At 36.2% G+C, this 23,424-nt stretch overlaps 1 protein-coding gene across 2 annotated transcripts in view; it reads left to right on the forward strand.

Moving 5' to 3' along the window:
• The window catches only part of AKAP6 (A-kinase anchoring protein 6), a gene marked incomplete at its 5' end in the record, with an annotated part of 232,019 nt that overhangs the window by 74,360 nt on the left and 134,235 nt on the right, over positions 1 to 23,424 (forward strand). For both annotated transcript variants that reach the window (XM_080617231.1, XM_080617230.1), the window contains 2 exons: positions 15,616 to 15,712; positions 16,938 to 17,101. In XM_080617231.1, the coding sequence (XP_080473357.1) occupies positions 15,616 to 15,712; positions 16,938 to 17,101 (261 nt within the window). The remainder of the gene's footprint in view (positions 1 to 15,615; positions 15,713 to 16,937; positions 17,102 to 23,424) is intronic.

Raw genomic sequence — 23,424 nt, forward strand, 5'->3', positions numbered from 1 at the left:
TATTTGAAATCAATAGTGGTAGCTTTATAAAAACAATATTAAAAGCCAGAATTACATTGCAATTCAGAAATAATCTCCAAAACTGCAAGAAAATGACAATAGCAAAAAGAGAAAGGATAACACTTTTAATGCTGATCATCCTGGGATTTTTACTACATTGTAACATTAACAAAACTCTTACTGGTAAGAAATCATCATATCTCTCCCACAGGTTTAGCATAGTACAGAGTCATTTAAAGTATTTCAAATAAATATTTCAATCATTTTACTTGATGTGCATTTCTATTGTATAATTAATACAACTGTTACTAACCTTGTCTTTGTGCAAAAAGTGAAAACATTGGGTGGAAGTAGAAAACTCCTGAGTATTTTAGAGGCTATTGAGATTGAGAAATGCTTGATAAACCTTTTGAGACTTTCACCGAGTTCTTCAGAGAGCTGTTCCTGTTTATGAGGAAGTGAAACAAAGACCTGAATTAAACCGGGCATTAACTTCTTAAAAGCAAAATTTTACGCTATAGGTAGAAAATAGAGATCAATGTAAACAGTTTGATGGGTGGGTATCTTCGTAGGTAAGCTATCTGGTAAAAAGGAAAAACAAGAATGGAAAACTAATCTAGGAAATTCCCTCTCTCTGCCAAATTCTTAGGTTCTTGCCAGTATCAATTAGAAGAAAACCTAGTGATAACACTATTCCGAACTAATGACCTGGACAATCCAGCCAGATAAGACAGTGCATTACCTGAACCTACACAGAGCGTCAACCCTCAAAGCTCAGTCTCATTTCCAAGTCTCTGATAATCTGATGGTGGGAAATTATTCGACAGTCCCAGGAAGTCACATGATGCATTACAGGAAATAATGGCATCACAATCCCTACCGTAATACTGGAGTGACTGTTAATAAATTAATTAAGTATACATTAACAACATATACAATTAGAGACAAACTGAAAACTGTCTTCAGAATTTCAGTTATACAGAAAACTCTTCCATGTCTTTTGTTCTTAAATGTTTCTGTTGTGGTAGTGCCTGCGAACAGCCACTAGATTAAGAGCCCATTGTGGTAGTCTATCAAATGCAGTACAAAGATGAAGACCCTGCATTTTCATTTTATTTTACAGATTTTGGATGTTGTGACAGAGTTTGGATTTTTGCCTTGTACTGCAAACATTTGGTCCCATGAATCCCATTATGTTTGCAGGTGCTCTGAAGACACAGAGCACGTTGTAAGATCAGACCTCAGAAAAGGCACTGGTCATCTCAATTTGTTTTCCTTTTACTCTGCAACATGAAACTTTTGGAGAGATAAGTTTGTATGAGTAGGATTGCGTTTTTCACTCTTGACTGGATGAAATGTATTGCAGGAACAGGGCAATCATGAGGCTGAGTCTTTGTCACAGTCAGTTTCTTTTTTCCCTTCCTCTTTGGGAAGGAGCAGAGTAGCTGTTTTGCAGGCAAATGACTTCCAACTTTGCCTTGTGGTTCTTGTGGTTCTGTGGGAGGTGAAGCCAAAAGCGTCTGTCAGGCTGGAACGTGGAGTAGTAGCCCAGAGGCAACTGCTTCATTGCTAGAGGTGGTCAGAATAAATGAGTATGTAGGCACCTGTACAACTTCACTTTCTCTTGTAAGTACTTTGGCTCCCAGCTGTATTCTGTTTATCTGCCTATCTTTGGGGCAAGAAAATCTTTGTATGTTTCAGGATGTCTGTGTTATGAAACAAGATGGGGTTTTTTTTTAGTTTTGTAAAGAAGTAAAATGTCTAAAGAACAGTTCATTTTCCATTTGATGATATTATAATAATTTTTATGGCATATATTGCCAGTGAAAAAATGATTGTACAACCTGAAAAAAAGTAACTGTGACTTTTCTTTTTGGATTTCACAAAGCATATGCTATCATATTCACATCTATTCAGCAGAATTGAACTATTAAAATACAAAGCGTTTTTTATAGTGGGGAAGATAGTTACTTGTATTAATTAGATTGTCAGCTTTTCAGTGGCATTTGTCTGTCAGAAATCCTAATCTGTGTTTAAACAGAAGGATATGAACTTCAATTCACATTAAGCTCAATGTTAAGATTTCTTTTGGTTGAGCATTGCAAGACAGTGGCAATCAAAGTCTTTGTGAGGGTACTTACAGTACTCATTTTCTTCTTTTGCCAGTCAGGTTATATATGCTGTCAGGCTTACCTGAGATTTGTTGAAGTAAAGGAGTCTTAGTACTTTGCAAGTTTAGATTCCAGACTTACGTGTTCATAGTAGAGATACAGGTAGGAAACTAACCTGTAAAACAAAGAAAATGTGTTGGTTCTTTTTGATATTCTGCATCTATGCTAGCAAACCTGATAACTATGATTCTTCACTGGTGCAGATTTTCTGGTCATAGAAGGAGTGAAAACTCAGTGTAGATTAGTATTTTTATTAGTAAAGACAAGACCTTAGCCTTTGGCACAAATTATCAATTTCACCACCTGTGATATTGTTTTCTTGGAAATATGTTTGTTGCAATAACAAAATTAGTGCCATAAAGAGAGAATATTTTGCATTCATGAATTAAATCTCTGATGTCAGAATCTAAGAAAAGAAAATATGGGAACAGGAAAACAGAAAAATATATTTGTTCCCTTAATTATTGCCTGGGAAAAGTATTGCAGAGGAGACAAGGACAAAGTTGTGAACATGCTCCAAATTTTTCAGTATGTAAAATTCTTGACTGTCATTTTAAGGTCCCAATGTAAATTTTTGATAAAGGAATTTTAAAGGCTCCTCATTCAGCCTTGCTTTTCTACATTTGTGACATCTTGAGAAATGGTGTCACACAGATACTGAAAAAGTTTATTACAAATAATAATAAAAAACCCAAAATGCCACAAGAAACCTACGTCATGAACTTACTAGATTGTTTGCATAAGGTAATACTTCCATGAGGATATCTTGGACAGGACAATAATACAAGTTTCTATTACAAGCATCCTTGTCTGGCATCTTCAGCTTAAACTGGTAGAACTCCCCAAACTCTTGTTCTAGTTAATTCTGATACCTGGTATGACAATATTGTCCACTCAGGAAATCAGTCAGCACTTTGAAGTGTACAGTAATGTCTGTCTATTGCTCTTAGCTCAGCAACAGCTGCCTGCTGACATCTCTGTGACCATCGGAAGGTCTCACACCCCCTGGAATAATTAGTGAAGCAATTTGTTGTGAAGGTGGAAGGCAGCCTCTCCTCAAGTTGGTCTGTTGTTCCCAATTAGGCTATTTTCTCTTCTGTGCAGAGACTAGCTGGGGAGTTCCTGGGCCACCCAGGAATGTTGCGACTAAGTGCACTGTGTGTCACACAGGCACAGCCCTGATATGCAAATAGACTTTATTTTACAATTATTAACTGTAGGCCAAATTGGAATTTCATTCTTAAATCACGGTTAAAACTCCATAGATTTTGCCATAAGTAACCATATGGTTTGGTAAAGAGAATGATTCATTTTTTCTACAATTTGAAAGATAGTCTTCATCTGGAATGTGCCAAAATAGTCTTCAGCTTGGAGGACAGTTTTCTTGCAAACTTTAAAACCCAGTTCCCTGATTTTCTGCAGAACAAAAGTTGCTATATGCTTAATTTTGGATAACACCAAAGCACAATGTAATAGTGCTGGAATGTAATATTCACTGGAGTAGTGACTGAAATTATTCTTTTTAATTTTATGGGTCTTCACAGTTGAGTGACATTGGTGAAACTGATTTGGGAGCTGTGTGCTTCCCATTCAGATGGGAGGGCTGCTATCACTTGGACTTCTGGCACCCTGCAGACAGCCACCCAAGCCAGCAGATGTTGATAGCACTAATATGTTTTCATGAAGCAGGTGTTTTTCAGAAGTCACCCCTACTAGAGAAAAAGGTGAGGTAGATTGTAAATTTTGTGAATGATTAGGCTCAAATCACTTCCTAATGAAAAGATAGCTCATTGACCTTATGTCGTGGTTTAAGCCCCGGCTGTAAATTAGAACCACGCAGTCTACTTCCCCCCCCACCTTTCTTCCCTCCGCTTCTGGAGGGACGGGGAGGAGAATCGAAAGAATGCAACTCCCACGGGTTGAGATAAGAACAGTTTAATAACTAAGGTATAACACAAACCACTACTGCTACCACCAATAATAATAATGATAAAGGAAATAACAAGGGAAGAGAATACAACCGTTCACCGACTGGTACCTTGCCCCCACCCCGTCGTGATCCAGCCCTTCCGGGCACTCTCCGTTCTACCTCCTGGGCATGACGTCCTGTGGTATGGAATACCTCTTTGGCTAGTTTGGGTCAGGTGTCCTGTCCCTGCTTCCTCCCGGCTTCTCCTCCTCCCTGGCAGAGCATGAGACTCACAAAGTCCTTGGTCAGTCTAAACATCGGTGTTATCAGCTCCGTTCCCAGGCCGAAAGTCAAAAACACAGTGCTGCAGCAGCTACTAAGAAGAAGAAAAAATGACTGCTGCTGCTGAACCCAGGACACCTTACCAAAAAGGAACTTCTGAAAATGGTTTCTGATTCATTTTATCTTTTGTAGCTCTTCTTTTCTGTTATGCTGATTCTTGCCCATTGGCACCCTGATCAAAATCAGCTACTAGCAGACTCCAAGGATAGAGTTGGTGGTATGCAAATCAGTTCTCATCAAAAACAGTATCCCAAAGGCAGCTTATGAGCTAAAAGCATCTGTCTAGATGGTATTACTGTGCTTGTGAAGCCAAACAGGCTTTCTTAGCAGCTTCACAAATAAGAATTCACTATGTTGATCTTGACCATTTTTGTTTGCTAAAATAGACATTTTACTGCTTTTTATCCCTGACCCAAAACCACATTATTTTGCAATGGACATGTGCAGTAAAGGAGCAAGCTAGCAAATTAGGAAATATGAAGAACCACTCAGGAAAAGGTTTACATGAAAGGCACTCTTATTTGCTGAGGCCTGGGACTTTGAAGTTTGTAGTTTTAACTTTTCCCTTTGTTAACACAGTACTCTGTTTTCTTGTTGCTGAACAGCAAGCAATGTTGTGCACATTACTGTAGTGTGCTCTTAGGTCTTTTGGCCAAAGCCATTTGTGTCTAGTGTCATACTTAGAACTAGATAATACCAGACTTTTAAATGGAAACCTACACATGAAGAATACCTTATTTTAAACTTATTTGATGGAACTTTTTTAGTCATTCTTGCATTCATTAGTAGATGTTGGCAAACAGTGTTTTTCAGTGGAGATAAAATTAATTAAGAAAGATTCTTATTAGAAATATAGAACTAGCGGTCATGCATTTTTGTCCTAAACGCTCTTCAGATTTTCCAGAAGATTAAAATTTTGGAATCTTGAGTACAGGGAATGTTTGGGTGATAGAGAGAGAAATTAGATTTTGCAGTTTTTCTTCAAAACCAGAAGGGTCCAGAGGTTTCAAGGATGATGCACTTCCTTCCAGTGTGGCAGTTGCCTTTTGCCATTTTGAGTAACCTGCCTTACATGTAAGTTTGCAGTTTGCAGGAGAGCAAATTATAGAATCATAGAACTGGATAGGAAGGGACCTTTAAAGGCCAAACCTCCTGCAGTGCACAGGGACATCTTTAAATAGATCAGGTTGCTCAGAGCCCCGTTCACCCTGACCTTGAATGTTTCCAGGGATGGGACATCAACACCTCTCCAGGCAACCTGTTCCATACCCTCATCCTAAAAAATTTCTTCCTTGTATCTAGTCTGAATTTTACCTCTTTTAGTTTAAACCCATTGCCCCTTGTCTTACTACACCAGGCCCTGCTAAAAAGTCTGTGCCCATCTCCCTTATAAGTCCCCTTTAGGTACTGAAAGGCCACAATAGGGCCTCACCAGAGTCTGCTCTTCTGCAGGCTGAACAATCCCAACTCTTAGCTTTTCCTCAGAGGTGCTCCATCCCTCTGGATCCTCTCCAACAGGTCCATGTCTTTCCTGTACTGAGCACTGGAACAGGTTGCCCAGGGGGGTTGTGGAGTCTCCTACTTTAGAGATATTCAAGGCCCGGCTGGACAAGTTCCTGTGTGATGTACTCTAGGTTACCCTGCTCTTGCAGGGGGGTTGGACTAGATGATCTTTTGAGGTCCTTTCCAACCCTTGGGATTCTGTGATTCTGTGACTCCAGACCTGGACGTCCTCCAAGTGGGGTCTCACCAGAGCAGAAAAAAGATGGAGAATCAACTCCCTTGACCTGCTGGCCACGCTTCTTTTCATGCAGCCCAGGATGCAGTTGGCTTTCAGGGCTGCATGCACACATTGCTGGCTCATGTCCAGCTTTTCATTCACCAGTACTCCCAAGTCCTTCTCAGCAGGGCTGTTCTCAAGTTTCACTTTAGTCTTATTGCAACTGTGGATATAAGATACCCTTAGAAAAGATTTCAACTGCTGGTTTCCTGTTTCTCCAGATAGCGCAAAGAGGAATTGTTTGTAATTTTTGGAAGGAATGGAGGAGGATGGCTTCCTTGAAAATAATTAATTGTTCACACCATGGTTATTTGTTTGGGATTTTTTAGGCAAAAGTATATGTTCCGTTTAGTTGAAAGTAGAATAGCAAAGATTGTTCTATGGATAGTACAAGTTGCTAGTCATATCAGTACAAAGTGTTGTTTGGATAAGCTAAATGATCATTTCCATGAATCAGAATTTCTTGGTTTTTCTTTCCTAATAAATTTTGTGGTCCCTGTCTGTAATTTTTACCTCAATTTAGTCACAAGTATTGTGTCACATTTAAGTGCATTTTAGCCCAGAATCATTCCATTATATTAACCTTCCCAGTCACCATATTTACTTTACATGCTACAGCATTAAAAATATCATACAGCAAGTATCACTAGTATTTCAAAACAAATTATACAAGATGATTTACACTAGCATTTACTTCTCTTCTGTATAGAAAGTTTAGATGTCATCTCTTTTCCAAAATCAAATTCTTCTTGAGTTATGGGAGTTTTGAGAGTTTTATTACCTAAAGAGAAATGAAATAAGAATTTTCTTTTGTCCAGTATAAATGTTTCTGGGCACATCATGGCTCAGCACTTTCTTAGCTGCAAACAGCAAATGCTTTCATACAGAAAATAGATTGTATTTTAACTTTTAAGAAATTGTATTGGTGAAGTAATGATACTTCTGTGGTATCCCATGATAACTGATCGTCTGTAACAAGTCTGCTATGTCTGGGAAAAAATATCATTCTTATCTCCCTGGAAAATCTAATTTTCTGAAAAATGTCATTTTGGACAAGTATTAAATACCTGTTCTTGTTGAAAGTAAGGTTAAATACACCTGCCGTGGGCTAATCTATTGGCTGCCTTTGTGGTAGTGGTGGTAACAGTAATTTTATTAAAGGTATTAAAGCCTTTGAAATGTCCAGGTTCTGTATTGTGCATTCGTTGTATGGCCATTTCCAATGTCCATGGCAGCCAGTTTTGATTTTTTCCTCAAAATACACAACTGTATCTGCAGTATGATGGTGGTACTGAGCACCATAAATGAACTAATTTCTTCCTGCTCTAAGGACTCTGGTATGAATCTGTTTAGCCTATGGTTAGTTTGAATTTCTGAATTTTATGCTGTTTTCTTGAAGGTATTTTGGGCATGGGTTCCCTAATATATGTCCTTTGTATAGGAAGCAGTCTGCAGAACATGCTAGTCAGAGATATTGCCCTGGCCCAGGTCCTACACCTGGGTCGGGGCAATCACAGGCACATCTACAGGTTGGGCAGAGAATTGATTCAGAGCAGCTCTGTGGAGAAGGACTTGGGGGTGTTGGTTGATGAGAAAATGAACATGAGCCAGCTTCAGTGTGCGCTCGCAGCCCAGAAAGCCAACCATATTCTGGGCTGCATCAAAAGAAGCATGACCAGCATGTCGAAGGAGATGATCCTGCCCCTCTACTCTGCTCTTGTGAGACCTCACTTGGAGTATTGTGTGCAGTTCTGGTGTCCTCAACATAAAAAGGACATGGAACTGTTGGAAGAAGTCCAGAGGAGGGCCACGGGGATGATCGGGGGACTGGAGCACCTCCCGTATGAAGACAGGCTGAGAAAGTTGGCGCTGTTCAGCCTGGAGAAGAGAAAGCTGCGTGAAGACCTCATAGCAGCCTTCCAGTATCTGAGGGGGGCCTATAAGAATGCTGGTGATGCACTCTTCATTAAGGACTGTAGTGATAGGACAAGTTAAACAGGGGAAGTTTAGATTGGATCTAAGGAAGAAATTCTTTACTGAGAGGGTGGTGAGGCACTGGAATGGGTTGCCCAGGGAAGTTGTGGATGCTCCATTCCTGGCGGTGTTCAAGGCCAGGTTGGACAGAGCTTTGGGTGACATGGTTTAGTGTGGGGTGTCCCTGCCCATGGCATGGGGATTGGAACTAGATGATCTTAAGGTCCTTTCCAACCCTAACTATTCTGAGATTCTATGATAGTAAACTCGGTAGATTTCAAATGACACAGGCAAGTAAAAGGACTTAATAGGTAGTAAGACATCAACCTTAAATAAAGGGAATGCATGTATATTGTCAGGTGAGACTGTTATTAAGTTTTAAAAATCTGTAAATCCAATAACCTCTATGTAAGTTTTTCTGTTTATTGAGGTAAGTGCCTGAGAAAATCAAAGGAAAATGCTGCTGTCATTGAATACATTTGGATGTACCTGTGTTATAGTTTTGGGTTTTTTTTTTGTGACTAAATACGAGAAAGATCAGGTCTATAAGAGAAAATTCAAGTATAAATCCTACTAATTACAATACTGTTGTCCTGACCAATACAGAAATACTACACTTGATCTACAGTCATTTCCTATAATGTCATGCAATGAAGAGCTGACACATATCTTTTCCTTGTAAGGAGGAGGAGTGGGCTATGTTTATACTCCCAACATCACAGAATTAGAAGATCTGTTGTGATGGAGACCTGTTATCACTATGTATGTTTTTACTGAAAGAAGGGACTGGCCATTTACTGCCCTCCCATACTGTTGCTACCAGCTACTACCACTGAGGAGGTTTATTCTGTGCAAGCCTGTAGGATAACCAATAATTTCGTAATAATTTTCCCCGAGACTGAATGGCTTGAATAGTCTTAAGAGTAATATTTTTTCCTAAACCCGTCTTCCAAATTTCTAGATGCCTAACCCTGTGTAGGTACTTTGTACAGCTGTGAAGGAGAAAAAAACACCCAACAGATATTACATTTATTTTGTTAGGGCTTTTAATTTTTTTTTTTTTTTTTTTTTGGTGTCAAACCTTCCCAGGACTCCTTTTCTTTTCTTTGCTACCACCTGAAATTTACAGAGATGTGTATAGGAAGGGTTATAATTAAAGTTAACACTGCTGGGCCTGCCTGTAACTTATTAGTTGTTAACTAGGTCCACAGAAGGCTGTCCCAGCTTTTCTACTTCTGCTATTTCTGGACAGTGGAGGCATTAAACCAGTGGCAAAGCACATTAGGATGTCATCCTAAGGTAGCTCTGCTCCTTCTACTGAAGGAGAAGAGAAAATTTAATGTCCAAAATCTAAATGCTATCACTTATGAGGATTTTGAAGTCTTTTGATCTAAGTGTTTGGAAATATAATGTATAAACAAGTTTGATCTGTGTCTCAAGAACAATTATATTGCTCTGTTTGGTTTTGATTATGCTTTGGGGGTATTTTTTGCCCTTTTTCTTTAGTTTTTTTTTTAGGTTTTTTTTTTTTTTTTTTGATTTATTTGTTTGAATTCAGACTTTGGGAAATGTCTTCATTCATTTGCACTTGTGGGTGAAGCTGAACAAGGCAGGGTAATGTGATTTGACAGTATTAAAAATATATCCCCTGTTCAAGTTTCACTACCCAAAACTGCAAAACTCTTGGTTGCTGAGGTATCCCAAAACACAGATACTGTAAGTTTGAGCAGTGAAATTAAGGATTCCTCTGGGTCCGTTTTGTCCCTGGCCTGCAGAAGAAATTGTTTACATGCAGGGGATTCAGTGCCTATAATAATACAATGAAACCAAACTGCCATTATGTTTAAACCAACTTTGGAACTAACTTGATCAGCAAAATGCAGTGAAAAAGTATTTCACATAAGTTCTGACTTAGAAGCATTATAGCAATTGCAGAATAATTACTTTTTGAATGACAACGTAGTCATGCCCTTTACATTAATTTATCTTTGCAACAACTTCAGAAACACCTTTAAAAATTTGATTTGAAAGTAATGTTTATTTTATTAATAAATTGCATAATGCTTATGGCAGAACTCTGCAAATTGTAATTTTTATGTTGATTAAAATGTAAGACGTTGCCTGAAATTTTAGTATGCCGGTATAATCAATATAGATCTAGTCTATAACTTAGGTTTGAAAGTAAAATTAAATATATTTTTAAAAAATTCTGGGATTGGAAATCATTAATATAATGCTGGGATCTCAAGGGACAACCAAGCACACTTTCAGCACCACTTAAACTATATTTCTTTTACTTTACCTGCCAAGAGTTGTGGTGCACTCCCATGAGTTCTGTGCTATGTCTCTCAGAGGCATAATATCATTCACACTTTAAGTACTAGAAGTAATGCAATTGCTCTATGTGTTTTAGAGTTTGCAATAACCAAGATTTCATCAGAAATATAGAAAATTTAAGGCATGAATGGAGGTCTTGATTGCTAAATGTTTTTCTTTGCATCTGCCATGTTTTGGTTTTTGGTTTTTTTTTTTTTTTTTCCATTTCTTAATTCTGCAAATGAACTGGGTTAATAATTTGGGACCAGGGTTAATAATTTGGCCATCATTGTTATAGGGAGGGTATGTTCTCAGTCTCAAAGAGAGAAGAAAAAGACCCTTAGTGAGTGCTGCAGCTTCAGAGGATGATTCACCATGTTCTCCTTTAAAAATAAAGGTAGATTCCCTGCCATTGTGGCAAAAATTAACCTTAACTATGGAACTGCAACAAGCATTTACATAGTGCTTACGTTCTGTTTAACAGGTGGAGTGTCATTCAGATAAAAATACAGCTTAAAAGCAAAGAATTGAATAAAAAATTCTTTATAGTCATCTAAGTTTTATGAAAACCTGAACAAAGGAGAATTGACTTGAACCTGAATTTCAAATTCAGATTCTGACCTGAACTTGAACTTCAAATTGACTTGATCCATTTCATATATAACATTTAATTCCCAGGAAAAAAATATCCTAGTGATTTCTAATATTAAATAGGCTTTATATCCCCAATGAAAAATGTGAGGCTTCCATAAATAAGATATTTAATTGTTAAAAAGTCAAATAATTGCATGATATATTTGTAAACATAATGTGTGAAATGCACTATTTCATAGAAGATAAGATCTTTCATGTACAAATTGCATATTAATATCCATTTTATATAACAATTGACCAATTAATCAGGTATTTAGTATTATGTCATTAGAATGCTAAATATATATTACCATTTCCATGTTAATATAAGAGCAGCATACATGGTTGTTATTTTCTTGATTTACTAAATGGCATTGGTAGGTAGTGTTCAGGAGTATGAAAATACCACTACATTATTACACGGATCATTAGGTTATTAACTCGTGCACGTAAATACTAGGCATTGAACAAACAGAAACTTTTTGTGTGGTTAGAAGTCCTCCACGAAGAAATAAAACAAAAAAACCCCCCTATCTTTCTGTAACCATAAGTTGAATTCAGTTACTTAATATCTTGGGATTTTTTTATAGCAAGCTATTGGGAAGTAACTGTGCCATGACCAATACAGTTGCAAAAGTAACTGTATATTAAGAATATAAGAATAAATTTTCAGGAACTGTTTTAAGTCATATTCCCTTTATGATGAATGTAAAATTAAACTAAATTAAAAAAATAGTAAATTAAAAAGAAATTTTAAATGAAATTTTCAACTTATTTTTTTTTTCTGGAGATTATTGGTATATCTCATAGGTTTAATAAATGACATGTTTGTTCCATCACTGTATTAGGATTTTACTGTGTGTTGAACCTATGTCTCTATCAAAACACACATTGCTGATGATACTTGTGGGAATTTGGTTATCTTTCCAGATTCTCAGTCACTGAATCCCATTTCTTTTGTACCAGAAACTGTTCCCATCACTCTAAACTTCAAAATTGAATTATATCTGTCACAGTGAGTATTATAAGTGATACATTCTTAGTCAAAATTCAAGTGTGCCTAAATATAGAAATGCAAGCGACTATTAGGAAATTTTAATTCTCTTTCAGACTTAAAATCATAGGTCACTTAAATAATTTCAATATTTTGTATCATTGCTCTAAAAAATAAGTGCCCTGAAAGCAGTGATATTTTTCTCAAAGGTATTTAAACACATCAAAAATGAACCTGAGAAAAATCAGGTGTCAGGGGCAACCCATACACCACACATGGTAATAGTATGATTGACTGAGAAAATTAAAATGTTTCTTTTAATACAGTGTCTTAATCTGGCAATAGGTGTAAACTGCTGTGTCATTTAAACTAACCTATATTTATATGTGTGTGATACCTAGTTGCTTATTTGTGTTTCAGCAACACAAAATACACTGAAAGTAATTAGTTGGACACATCATGACTTAAAAAAAAGGCATGCTTATACCAAGTCTGTCTGCCTCTGGAAACAACCATATTTAATAGCTGACTATCCTTAGTGCAGATATGAATAGGTCAAGACCCAAATTGTGTTTTACCAAATTACAAGGATTTGCCAAGATCAGCGGGATGCAAAACAGTGAAAGATTGCATATCAGAGTCCGATATGCACATACTGCAGGATACTCACTCTACAGAAGTTTCCTGAATTTAAGTATCTACAGCCATAAAAAAAAATCCTATGGGGAACTTCAAATAAATATTTTTTCAAATATTTTTCTCATCCCCAGTTGTCCAGACAAATAAGATAAGAGGGAGAGATTATTATCTGCTGGAAAAATTGTTTCATTTTCAGTGTGTTCAGAGCCCAGTACAGATCAGGAGGTGCTGCTTTTTCCCCCATGGAGCTTCTGCAGTATAATTTTCTTTATAGGAGCTAATATAGGGCTGTGGTTTGGATTTGTGAAGTATTGATAATTCGGTGATGTTTTAGTTATTCCTGAGCAGTGCTTACACAGAGTCAGGACCTTTTCTGCTCCTCATGTCACCCCACCAGCAGTAGGCTGAGGGTGCACAGTAAGTTTGGAGGGGACACAGCAAGGACAGCTGACCTCATCTGACCAAAGGGATATCCCATACCATATGGTGTCATGGTCATATGAAGCTGGGGGAAGAAGGAAGAAGGGGGAGATGTTTGGAGTGATGCCACTTGTCTTCCCAAGTAATGGTTAGGCATGATGGAGCCCTGCTTTCCTGAAGATGGCTGACACCTGCTTGCCAAATGGGAAGTGGAATTGCTTGTTTTGCTTTGCTTGCATGTGCAGCTTTGCTTTCCTTATTTAACTGCCTTTGTCTCAACCCATGAGTTTTTTCAGTTTTCAAATTCTCTCCACAAACCACCAGAGGGGAGTGAGCAAGTGGCTGTGTAGTGCTTAGTTGCTGGCTGGAGTTAAACCAAGACATGGTGTCTATGTACTAATAAGAGTTTATTTCTGCTAAATTTCGTGTATGTTCACAGTCTTTGTGCCTTGCATAATTTATCCATAAAATAAGAATTTTGCACAAGGAGAATGTTGCTAGTCAAAATCCAAAAGTTTGGCCCCATCTTTATTCATCATATTTTGCTTCTTCAGTTTAACATTATTACTGGTTAATAGGTGCACCTGAAAATCAAGCTGTATTGTAGTATCTCGTGTGTTATGTTAAATGAATCTTTTTTTTTTACTAATGAAGAAGAATACCTCATCTTTTCCAATTTTCCTATCAAACACATCCATATCATCTTGAGACATTGCCACATCCAGCTGCATCTATACTCAACTTCAATTATGTGAAATTACACAACCTACTCTCAGGTCCTTTAGGTTCTCTTTTGCTGTGTAAGGCACACACATAGTGCATTTCCTGTGAAGTGCATGATTACAAACTATTCAGTACAAGCCTGTTTTAAGTAAACAGTAAATTAAATATTGTCAGTGCTTGTTCAGACATGCTCTTATGAAAGAAAAAGAGCTTCTAGATTTGGGGTCATAAAACTCTAGATTTAAGAAAGGGCCAGATATAAACTAGGCATCCTTTTTCCTTTTTAACTTCTCTTGGCTGACCCATTTGTTAGGTGGTACAAACCAATATTTTCAGGTGCCCATGCAAGGAAAATTAGGCTAGACAAAATGCTGAAGGTAGCAAAGTTTCTGTTTAATGCCCTTTATTTGAATGGAGAATTCTCAAAAACATTCTGTCACTGTCAGGTACATTGCTGCCTGAAAGACTGTTAAGAGTCTGTCTGAGCAACATGCCTCTTTCAACCATGACAAATACAGTAAAAGAACATCATTTTGTTACAGTTCTGGCAATATTGTTTTCTGCTATGCCAATCAGCCTGACTACAGCAGTTAGGAAGGAAAGGAAATGTTCGCTTCCCTAAGAAATGAGGGCTTTTGAATATTTTGTGGTGTCTGCTACTTCAGTACTAGCATGGTCATTGGCATTTGGGGAAGTATAAATAAGTTTTATAAAAACCAGAAGCCCCAAATGTGCACTTGCAAAGTCTCCTTTAATCTCTGCCAGTTACCTCATTCCCAGGAGAAGGCAAAACTCTTACTCCAAGTGGTCAAACACTGTTTTCATTCATCCTGTAGATTTTTCAAAGAGGGTAAGAGTTGCATGTGTGTTCAGGGCTGCACATATGATTAAATACAGCAAGTACTACTTTCTTCTATTTTGTTGCTCTTCCTCACACGCAAGTATAAGTGTAAAATTTCACAAATTTATCCAAGGTATCAGTGGTGTATACAATGGCATAACATATAGTAGATCATGTTTCCAGTTCCTGTCTTTATTACTAGATTTTAATGCATTTTGTAAATATAAACAATAAACTGAAAAAGAAACAAAATATTTTGATTAGTTTTAAAGCAGAGGTCCTTTGTAAACTAGTAAAAATATTAGTGAAAAAAGGAGGAAAAATAGTTGCTTTGCAAATTAAGAATGCAGAGATCTAAAGCAGTCTGATTTGTTCTTTGAAAACGGATATGAGGGTTAACTCAGAAACACAATATTAATAGATTTGTATGAGTGCACATAAGGCCAATATATTCAATGCTGTAATTTTTTTATGGTTTCATAAATACTGCTATCACCAACATTTCAAAGAAATCTGAAAAAAACAGAGCTCATATGTGGTGGCATAAATTTAGTGTATTTTATAGAACACTGTTACTCCAGATATAGCCTACGGGTTGTGACTTTTCATAAAACCTAATGAATTTCTAGATTTGTCAGCTGTTTCAACACAAATGCACTTTGCTGATCTAATGGAAACATTTTGAGCCCAGATCCAAAATATCAATAGCTTTTAGTATTGCAAATGAGTTTGGCTATTGGGTAAATGGGGATGTGGTTCTTGATAAAAAGCAGCAAGTAATTTTGTACGTGTGTTTTATGATAACTGCCTCTCCAATGTCTGATACTGAGTTTTTTTCTCTTTCTCCCCTCCTCCTTTTTTTTTGTTTCCCAGAGTTTTAAGTTGAATGTAGATAGCCACTGTGCTTTAAAAGAAGCAGTGGTAGAAGAAGGACGTCGACTTCTTGAGCTTATTGTATCTCACAAATCAGGTAAATCCTCTGAAATATTGCAAGTCTTTATGTCTCCAGACTATTAAAGAATGAAGAAGCATTGCTGTAAATTGCTGCATATATTCACTTCCTTATGTATTATTAATATTTACATTATCAGATTGACCTTCAAAATTTATAAATGTTTCATATACTGCATACAATGCAGTGATACTTATAAAATGAAATACTGCCTGCAAATAGTCTGTTCATTTTATTTTGGTCTTGCTGCTCAGCTGAGTTTCAATTGAAATCACATCATTGAAAACTTCACACTGACACATTCTATGATGTAGGTGCTATGGAAATAACATTAAGATAATGAATTAGGAATTCAAATGCATATATATATATTTACCTACTCTGAATGGGTAATTGCATTGGTAAAGCTTTATTTTGCCACTTAAACTAATTCTTACATTGATTTTAATATATTTATGAAGAACAGATTAAAATTAAAAATACCATTTTTCCTTTGGTTAGGCTTGTCTTTTTCTGCAGAGATGAGGGGAAGAGAAATACTTATTTTCCTTTATCCCCACAACCACCTATATTGTTAGGTGATTGTGTGACTTGTATGATAATAGAGTTTTAATCAGCCTATATTGCTACGTAATACCATTTTAATTTTGGCCTACTTAGCATAGTTTTCATCCAGGTTGAATTTATTCTTTGGTCTACTGTTTTCTGATCATGTTATACATTGTGCCTCTATTGTTTCACAGCATCAGACAGATCTGTGTGTAATGTGAAAGCTAAAGGAAGTGAATGACTTCTGTGTATAGTTCCCAAAAGGTATAGAAGCCATAGCAGAGAATGATGGTACATATCATTATATTCTTAGAAATAGTAATGTGTAAACTACAGAAAATATTTCCAGGAGTTGGAGGTAAGAAAAACGTTTTTGGAAGATTATGAAATATTTTAAGATAAAGACCAGATATTAGAGGTTAAGAATAACTTAGCGTTCCTTATTGCATTGAAATCACAGTTTGTGTGGTATTTTCCTCTTCTTGAAACATAATCAAAATTTAACAAGATGGCTAAAAGACAAGTTTTGACCTTATAGCATTGTTTTGCAGTATGAACTATAGTAATGCTTGGATTTATTGCTGAGAAAATATATTTGAATTCATATTGCTTTTATTCTTTAAAGAATAAACATTTAAAAATGCAGTTGAGTTTACAGCCTTTACTTTTTTTTTTCTCCTTCATTTTGGAGAAGGACTGAAGGACATGCTGCAGATGATTGCAAGTCAATGGAAGGAACTACAGAGGCAAATCAAACGGCAACACAGCTGGATTCTTAGGGCTCTGGATATCATCAAAGCAGAGATACTGGCTACTGATGTATCTGCAGAGAATGAGGAAGGGACTGGGAGCCCTAAGGTAAGTGGCTTGAAGTTTGCCTTATTTCCTCTTATTTCCGTCTTCTTTTGAACTAGGCACCACTGAAGTTTTCTTTCCACCCTAAGGCTTTTTATTTCCACTGGGTAAACTTTTTTTTTTCTCATAAACAAAATGAAATGCCTTACTCTGAAACAATGAAAAAATCTTAGAACTTTCAAGTTTTCCAGGAAGACCTGTCTCATTTTGTGTAGAGGGGCATGGGGGAACATAAAACATTTAGTAAACAAAACATAAAGTGTCTTTAACATGAATAATCAGAATGGTTTTAAATTGTTTTGTTGTGACTATAAATCACTATAATCAGTGCAATCACTCAGCTCTGACATCCATTAGCCGCTTGGTTACAGCAAATTAACAAAGAAGAGAGAAAGTGATTCATTATCTCATTCCTGTTAATGACTATCAGATGCATTGCTTAATTAGGGGATGGCCATTGCAACGGAAAGAAGGTCATATGCCTTTTCACAAATCTTTTTGCTCTAAGTCCTCCATGTGTTGAATACAAGTACTTTAAGAATAAGGTATTGACACCTATCATCATTTTGTGAATATTAATTATTAAAGAGGGTTATAGTACTTACCAGTTGCCAAACTTTATATTTGTAACAGCATTTTAAACACAAAACATGCTTATTCAAATTGGTGCAAGCAGTGTAGGGGCACTACACACAGTAGAAACTTCTGGCATATGGTTCATGACCTTTCTTGCAATCATTAGTAAGCAAAGGTGTTTGGGAGAGATTGCATAGGAAAGTGTTGATTTTTCCAATGCAAAGAATATGCAACAGAGGAATCCAATAAATCTTAGTATCTTGGCATGCAGCAGGTTAAAATTTATAGAAAAACTCATGGTTCCTATTTCTATAAATAACAGGGATGGCTGTGCTAAGTACATTTTCAGATTCTGATGCTAGACAGTTCTTCACGTGGATAGTGCTTTCTAGACAGTAGTTTGCACAGTGACTCCTAGGATGACATGAAATGTTCTGGTGGTTTTTTACCATAATTCTACATAGCAAGAATGATCTTATGGATGGTGGAGGAGGAGCCAAGGATAACAGTAAAACAGAAATATAGGAAAAGACATTTGTGCAGAAGACACAATTTGAAATTATATTCCTCCTCACTCGCATGGTAGAAAATGAGCCTGTGTCACATAGCTCTTAGTTTAGGAATTAGGCAAGGGAGCAACACTTGATTTCATAGTTAGGTCTATTAAAGTAAAACAGACTAGCTCAGAGTTAATATGATCTTACATCTCTGAAAAGCTTGATTCATCCATGGCCAATGTCTAACTGCATAGTCAAAATTATCACCAAAAAATGTTGTATAATCCAGCTTGATTTTGCTGTGGAAATTGTGGAATCCCTAGCTTGAAATAATTATATTTAAATATTTGCTTGAAAAGGGAGAAATAAAGGCATGGTTTATGTTGCAGTAAATTTTTCATATAGAGGTGTGGTAACTCCTTCCCCTGTGCTTTTTATCTTTGAGAGGAACCTGAAGCAATGCTTTTTTTTTTTTTTTTGAGCCTACCATTAAAACCAGAAGTATAAAAAAAAAAAGACCAAACAAAAAGTATTTTCAGGTTATTTCAATTTCATTTATTAAATCACATCCGTATATAATTCAAAAATCATCTACTACTTCATGATGAAAGATTAACTAAAATTAAAATACAGTCAACAGCATAACTGTAAGTTTTAGTTTGCATTTATTTCAAAAGCCAAAAGGAACTTGAGAAGTATAATAGGAATTCTAAAGATTATATCTAGAGGGTATTTTTCTTTTTGCCTTCAAGAAGCTGCAGGAATAATGTTGGTGTCAAAAATCTGTAAAGAAATAAGAAGAGGAGGAATTTCAAAGACCCTAGGAAACTTTTCCCTTCAGATTTATTAAACATGTTATCATACTGCTTTGGCATCTTTTATGCAAACAATGCAGAGTGGGAGAGAGGAACATCCTGCACTCTAGAAATACATTGTCAATGTTTGTATTCAAGAATCCAGATTATGCATATAAAATTTTTCATTTTCTTGTGTATAAGTTTCCTAGTGGTTTATAGTGATTGCTACAGGAGACTTAAAGGGTTTTAAATATTTCTGATGCATAAACTCTTCTAATGTGTTGCATTCTCTGTACAAATTTACAAAACCACTGATATCTCTTCAAGTATTTACTAGAACTGTTCTGTCATTTTTATAAATAAACAAATGATGACTGTATTCAGATTAAATTGCAGGATGTAAGGTTTTGCTTTCTTATCCCATTGAGAAGTACTTTTAAAAATAAATCTCAGAATTACCATGACACACACCAACAAGTACTGATCTAATATTGTGAGTAATAAACATGACATGGAATACATCTGACAGTGTTAAGATGCTTAGCTATCAGTAGGGTTTTTTTCCTGGTGGAATTAGTAAGTAATATTCTAAATATCTGGAAAATTGGAGGAATTCTTACATATATGTGTGTATCTCGTGTTTTTTCACTTTCTGGAGATGTATGGGAACGCTTGTTTTATAACTGATCTCTCAATTAATTGGGCCACTTCTTGTCCATCAGGGGAGGCCTACTGGAACAGTATTGCTTTCACTAAACAGTAGAGTGGTGTTGAAAAATAACATGAAGTACTTGCTTATCTAGTGTTACTGCCTGGTTTATTTAACTTCCTGTTTTGTGGAAAAGTTCATTGTTATCTGAGGAGATTGTAAGTGTAACTAATGTCCTTGAAAAGTATACACATCTTTAATAGCATTTGCCCATAGCAGATATTCTTCTTCACTGAAAATTGTATGGAATAGTATTGTTAGGGTCAGTTGTAAGTTCTGCTCCCAGTATGCATTTGGACAATTAGTTCATGACTACAGTTTTTGGATCTGGATAGTTCTGTTCTTCAGGTAAATATTTGAATTAAATTTTGAGTGGTTCGTTGGTGTTGTTTGGGGTTTTTTTTTGTTGGGGTTTTTTTTGTTTGTTTGTTTGTTTGTTTGTTTTTGTAACATTTCAGAGCATAACATCAGTATTTAAAATGTGGCTATGTAGAAGATGGAAAATCCCTTTTTACAAGAAGTCATATGGAAAGGACAAAGGGGTAATGGGTACAAGTTACTCCTGGGGAGATTCCAGTTGTACACAAAAGAAAAATTTTTCAAAATGTGATCAATCAACCATTGGAATAATCTCCCCAGGGAAGTGGTGGATTCCCCAACACTGAATACTTTCAAGATTCATCTGTACAGGGTGCTGAGCCATCTTCTCTAGACTGTGGTTTTGCCAAGAAAGGTTGGACCGGATGATCCTTGATGTCCCTTTCAACCTGGTGTTCTATGATCAGAACCTAAAGGCTGGTAGGTTAAGAGAATAATGGTGTACTCCAGAAATAAATATGTACTCCTGTACTTCTGGACATGTTCCTTTCCATAATAATTGCTGTATTACTGAAAAACATTTCTACTTCTCCATCCCAGCTTCAGAGAAATAAGCATGAAACTGGTTAAGGCATTTGGCCTAATGTTTATAACATTGAAATCTGACTTAGTTGTCTCAAGTAAAAAGCACTCAGATTATTTTAGCTCTCTAGTGGACTTGTCTATCAGTGGGTTAATGGTAAAAGCAGTAAGTATTTGAAAAATATTAGAAGAAGAGGTAAAAGTATGTACAATAAAGTTAACCTAAAATCACAGAAATACTACGATAACAGGGTTTGAAGTGGTTAAACAAACCTTTGTATAAATTGAAAAAGAAAACCAGTGTGATTTTCTCTTGATACGTAATTAAGCATCCCACATTTTCAGGATCATCATTTACTCAGTTGGACATAATTTCACAGTTTTTACAGCCATTCTAAATAAGCAGTGTTCAATATACAGAAAGGTGATTTTCATGAAGAAAACCTAAAACTTGGTTAAGCTGTTTAGTATCTACCAGTTTGGGATTCTGGAAATTCTTCTTGACAATTTTATGATTGCACTCGTCTCAGACCTAGTGGGTGGCCTAAACACTGCAGTCCGAACAATTGTGTCCTGCTCTGTGTTTTAATATGAGGATAAATTTGAGAAATGGACAAGATGACAGGGCAAATGTTAGAGAATGGTAAAAGTCTTTTCTTTATTACTTCAGGCTTGTAGCTTGTTCTGGCCATTTAATCACACTGCTATGACTACAACATTTAGATTAATTCTTTGATACAAAAGGAATGTACAAATGAAGTGGTTTGGCATTTTTGTGATCAATGCAGAGAAATATAACATTTGTGAGCAGATATTATGCTTTTTCTCAGTGTCTTTTATCAGCCCTAGATTTCTAATCTGCAGGCATCAGTATGATGCATGTACTGTAATATTAAAGCCAGCACACTGGTATTTTTTCTGATATCTTCCATTATTTAAAAACAGGGAAAGTCTATTATTGGGAGAGTCTGAAACATTCTCAACAGAGCATGATTTCAGAATCTATTAGTTTTACTTACGTAACCACTTTGGAAACTGGATTTCTAGATTTGAGTGTACGCAACTGGGCTACTACATATGTTGTCATAGTGGTCAGTGCTTTGAAGTTGTCAAATGGTATGAGTTACTGGCCTTCATTCTCTTCTCATTGAGTTTGTTGCTTCTACTGAAAGGGCAGGAATAGCATATGCTAGAGGGATTACTTTATTTGTGTTGTTGGAGTTAAGTTACAGGGGACTTTTAAAACTTCACATCTCAAACTGAATTAATTTAACTTGCAGCCTCTCTCTGTCTTTCATATGCACAAACTCAAGATCAGATGTACACATTCAGTCTTGTGCCTCATGTTCTTAACATTGTGGAACAAAATGTCAACTAAACAGCCATTGCTTCATCAGTAACAATTTCAAAGATGATGAAATGGAGCTCAGACTTCCACCTCTGACATTGCATAGATATATGGAAAGGGTACTTCATCTGGTGATACACATGCTCTTCTGGTCTATGGTTGCCTCATGGCTATATCAAGTCTTTCCTTGGGGAATAAATGTACAAGAAAAGTTGCTATTTATGCTTTAGAAGAAGTATTCTATTTCTCTGATGTATTTATAATGAGGCATATTCCCATCTAGATACAAGACAGTTTTATGCAGTGAATGAAACACCTTATAGATCAGACATTAAACTGAAGTTCCAACCACCTCTATCCAGGCTTATTTCCAGTATTAGTAATTGCCATCTGCCACCTTAATTCTTTGCAGTTTCAGCTGAACTTATTAGTATCTTCTCTTCAGAACAACTGGATAGTCTTGGGCATAGTTATTTACTACTTTTCACTGATTAATAAAACACCTTATAATACCTCAGAAAGTATTTCAGTGCTGAAAAGTATTACAGCAAGTCTGTGGCTCACCATTCACGACTTCAAGAGATGGTAACAGGGGAAGTGATTTCCTGTAATTGGAACAGAAGGTTCTGCTATGTTGCCATTGAGGCATAGACTTAAATAGTTGAATATTTAAAATGCTGTCTGTACATAAATAGTAGTTTTGTGCCGAACAGCTGAACAGTTTAAATTCATTCATGTGACGTTTCAATTCTGAATCTTTTGAAACTTGGAAGTCTAAGCTAAAGGTACTTGTGATCTCACTCTTAAGTACAAACAATGCTGTTGATGCTGCTCTACCATGAAAAAATGCATCTACATTTATTATTTTACTTGCCTTTAGGTATTTTAGTATGTGACATTACAGTATTCTTGATCTATCAGCTTCTATGGTGAGGGTTTGAACCAAAGATGTGTTGATCAAGTAGATAGAAAGGGTGGTGATATTTACAAAATCCTTCTGTAAATCAGTAGACAAAAGTTTGGTTTTGCAAGGAATAAGCCTGTCTTTTAGAGTTTTTACTGGAGTATGTGAAACACAACTGAATTATTTTTGTATTAGTTGTTGTCCAAATATAGGATTGGAAACATCCATTGAGAATTTACAAGCTAATCAAAACAAGCCATGTTGATATAACAATGAAAAGAACCTAAAAAAGAAGCAAGAAGAAGGAATATCTGTGTCTTTAAGCGCAACTAGGCACTTCAAGTTCCTCAGTTTGCTAGTTTTTAATACCTTAATTTTTAACACCTTGCTTTTTGTATTTTTGATGTTACAGACATCACCTATAATTTGCACAGACCTAACCATCAATTTAACAAAAAGTATGTTCAAGAAGGATTTGAGAGGCGAAAACATCATTTTACACACCATATTAGAATGGACGAAAGAAAGGAAACAGAAAGTGTTTTAAAGTAAGTGTAGTAGCAGAAGATGGCATAGGTAAAAGGACAGCCTGGAT

This window comes from Psittacula echo (assembly GCF_963264785.1).
Source record: "Psittacula echo genome assembly, chromosome: 5".
Lineage (NCBI taxonomy): Eukaryota > Metazoa > Chordata > Aves > Psittaciformes > Psittacidae > Psittacula > Psittacula echo.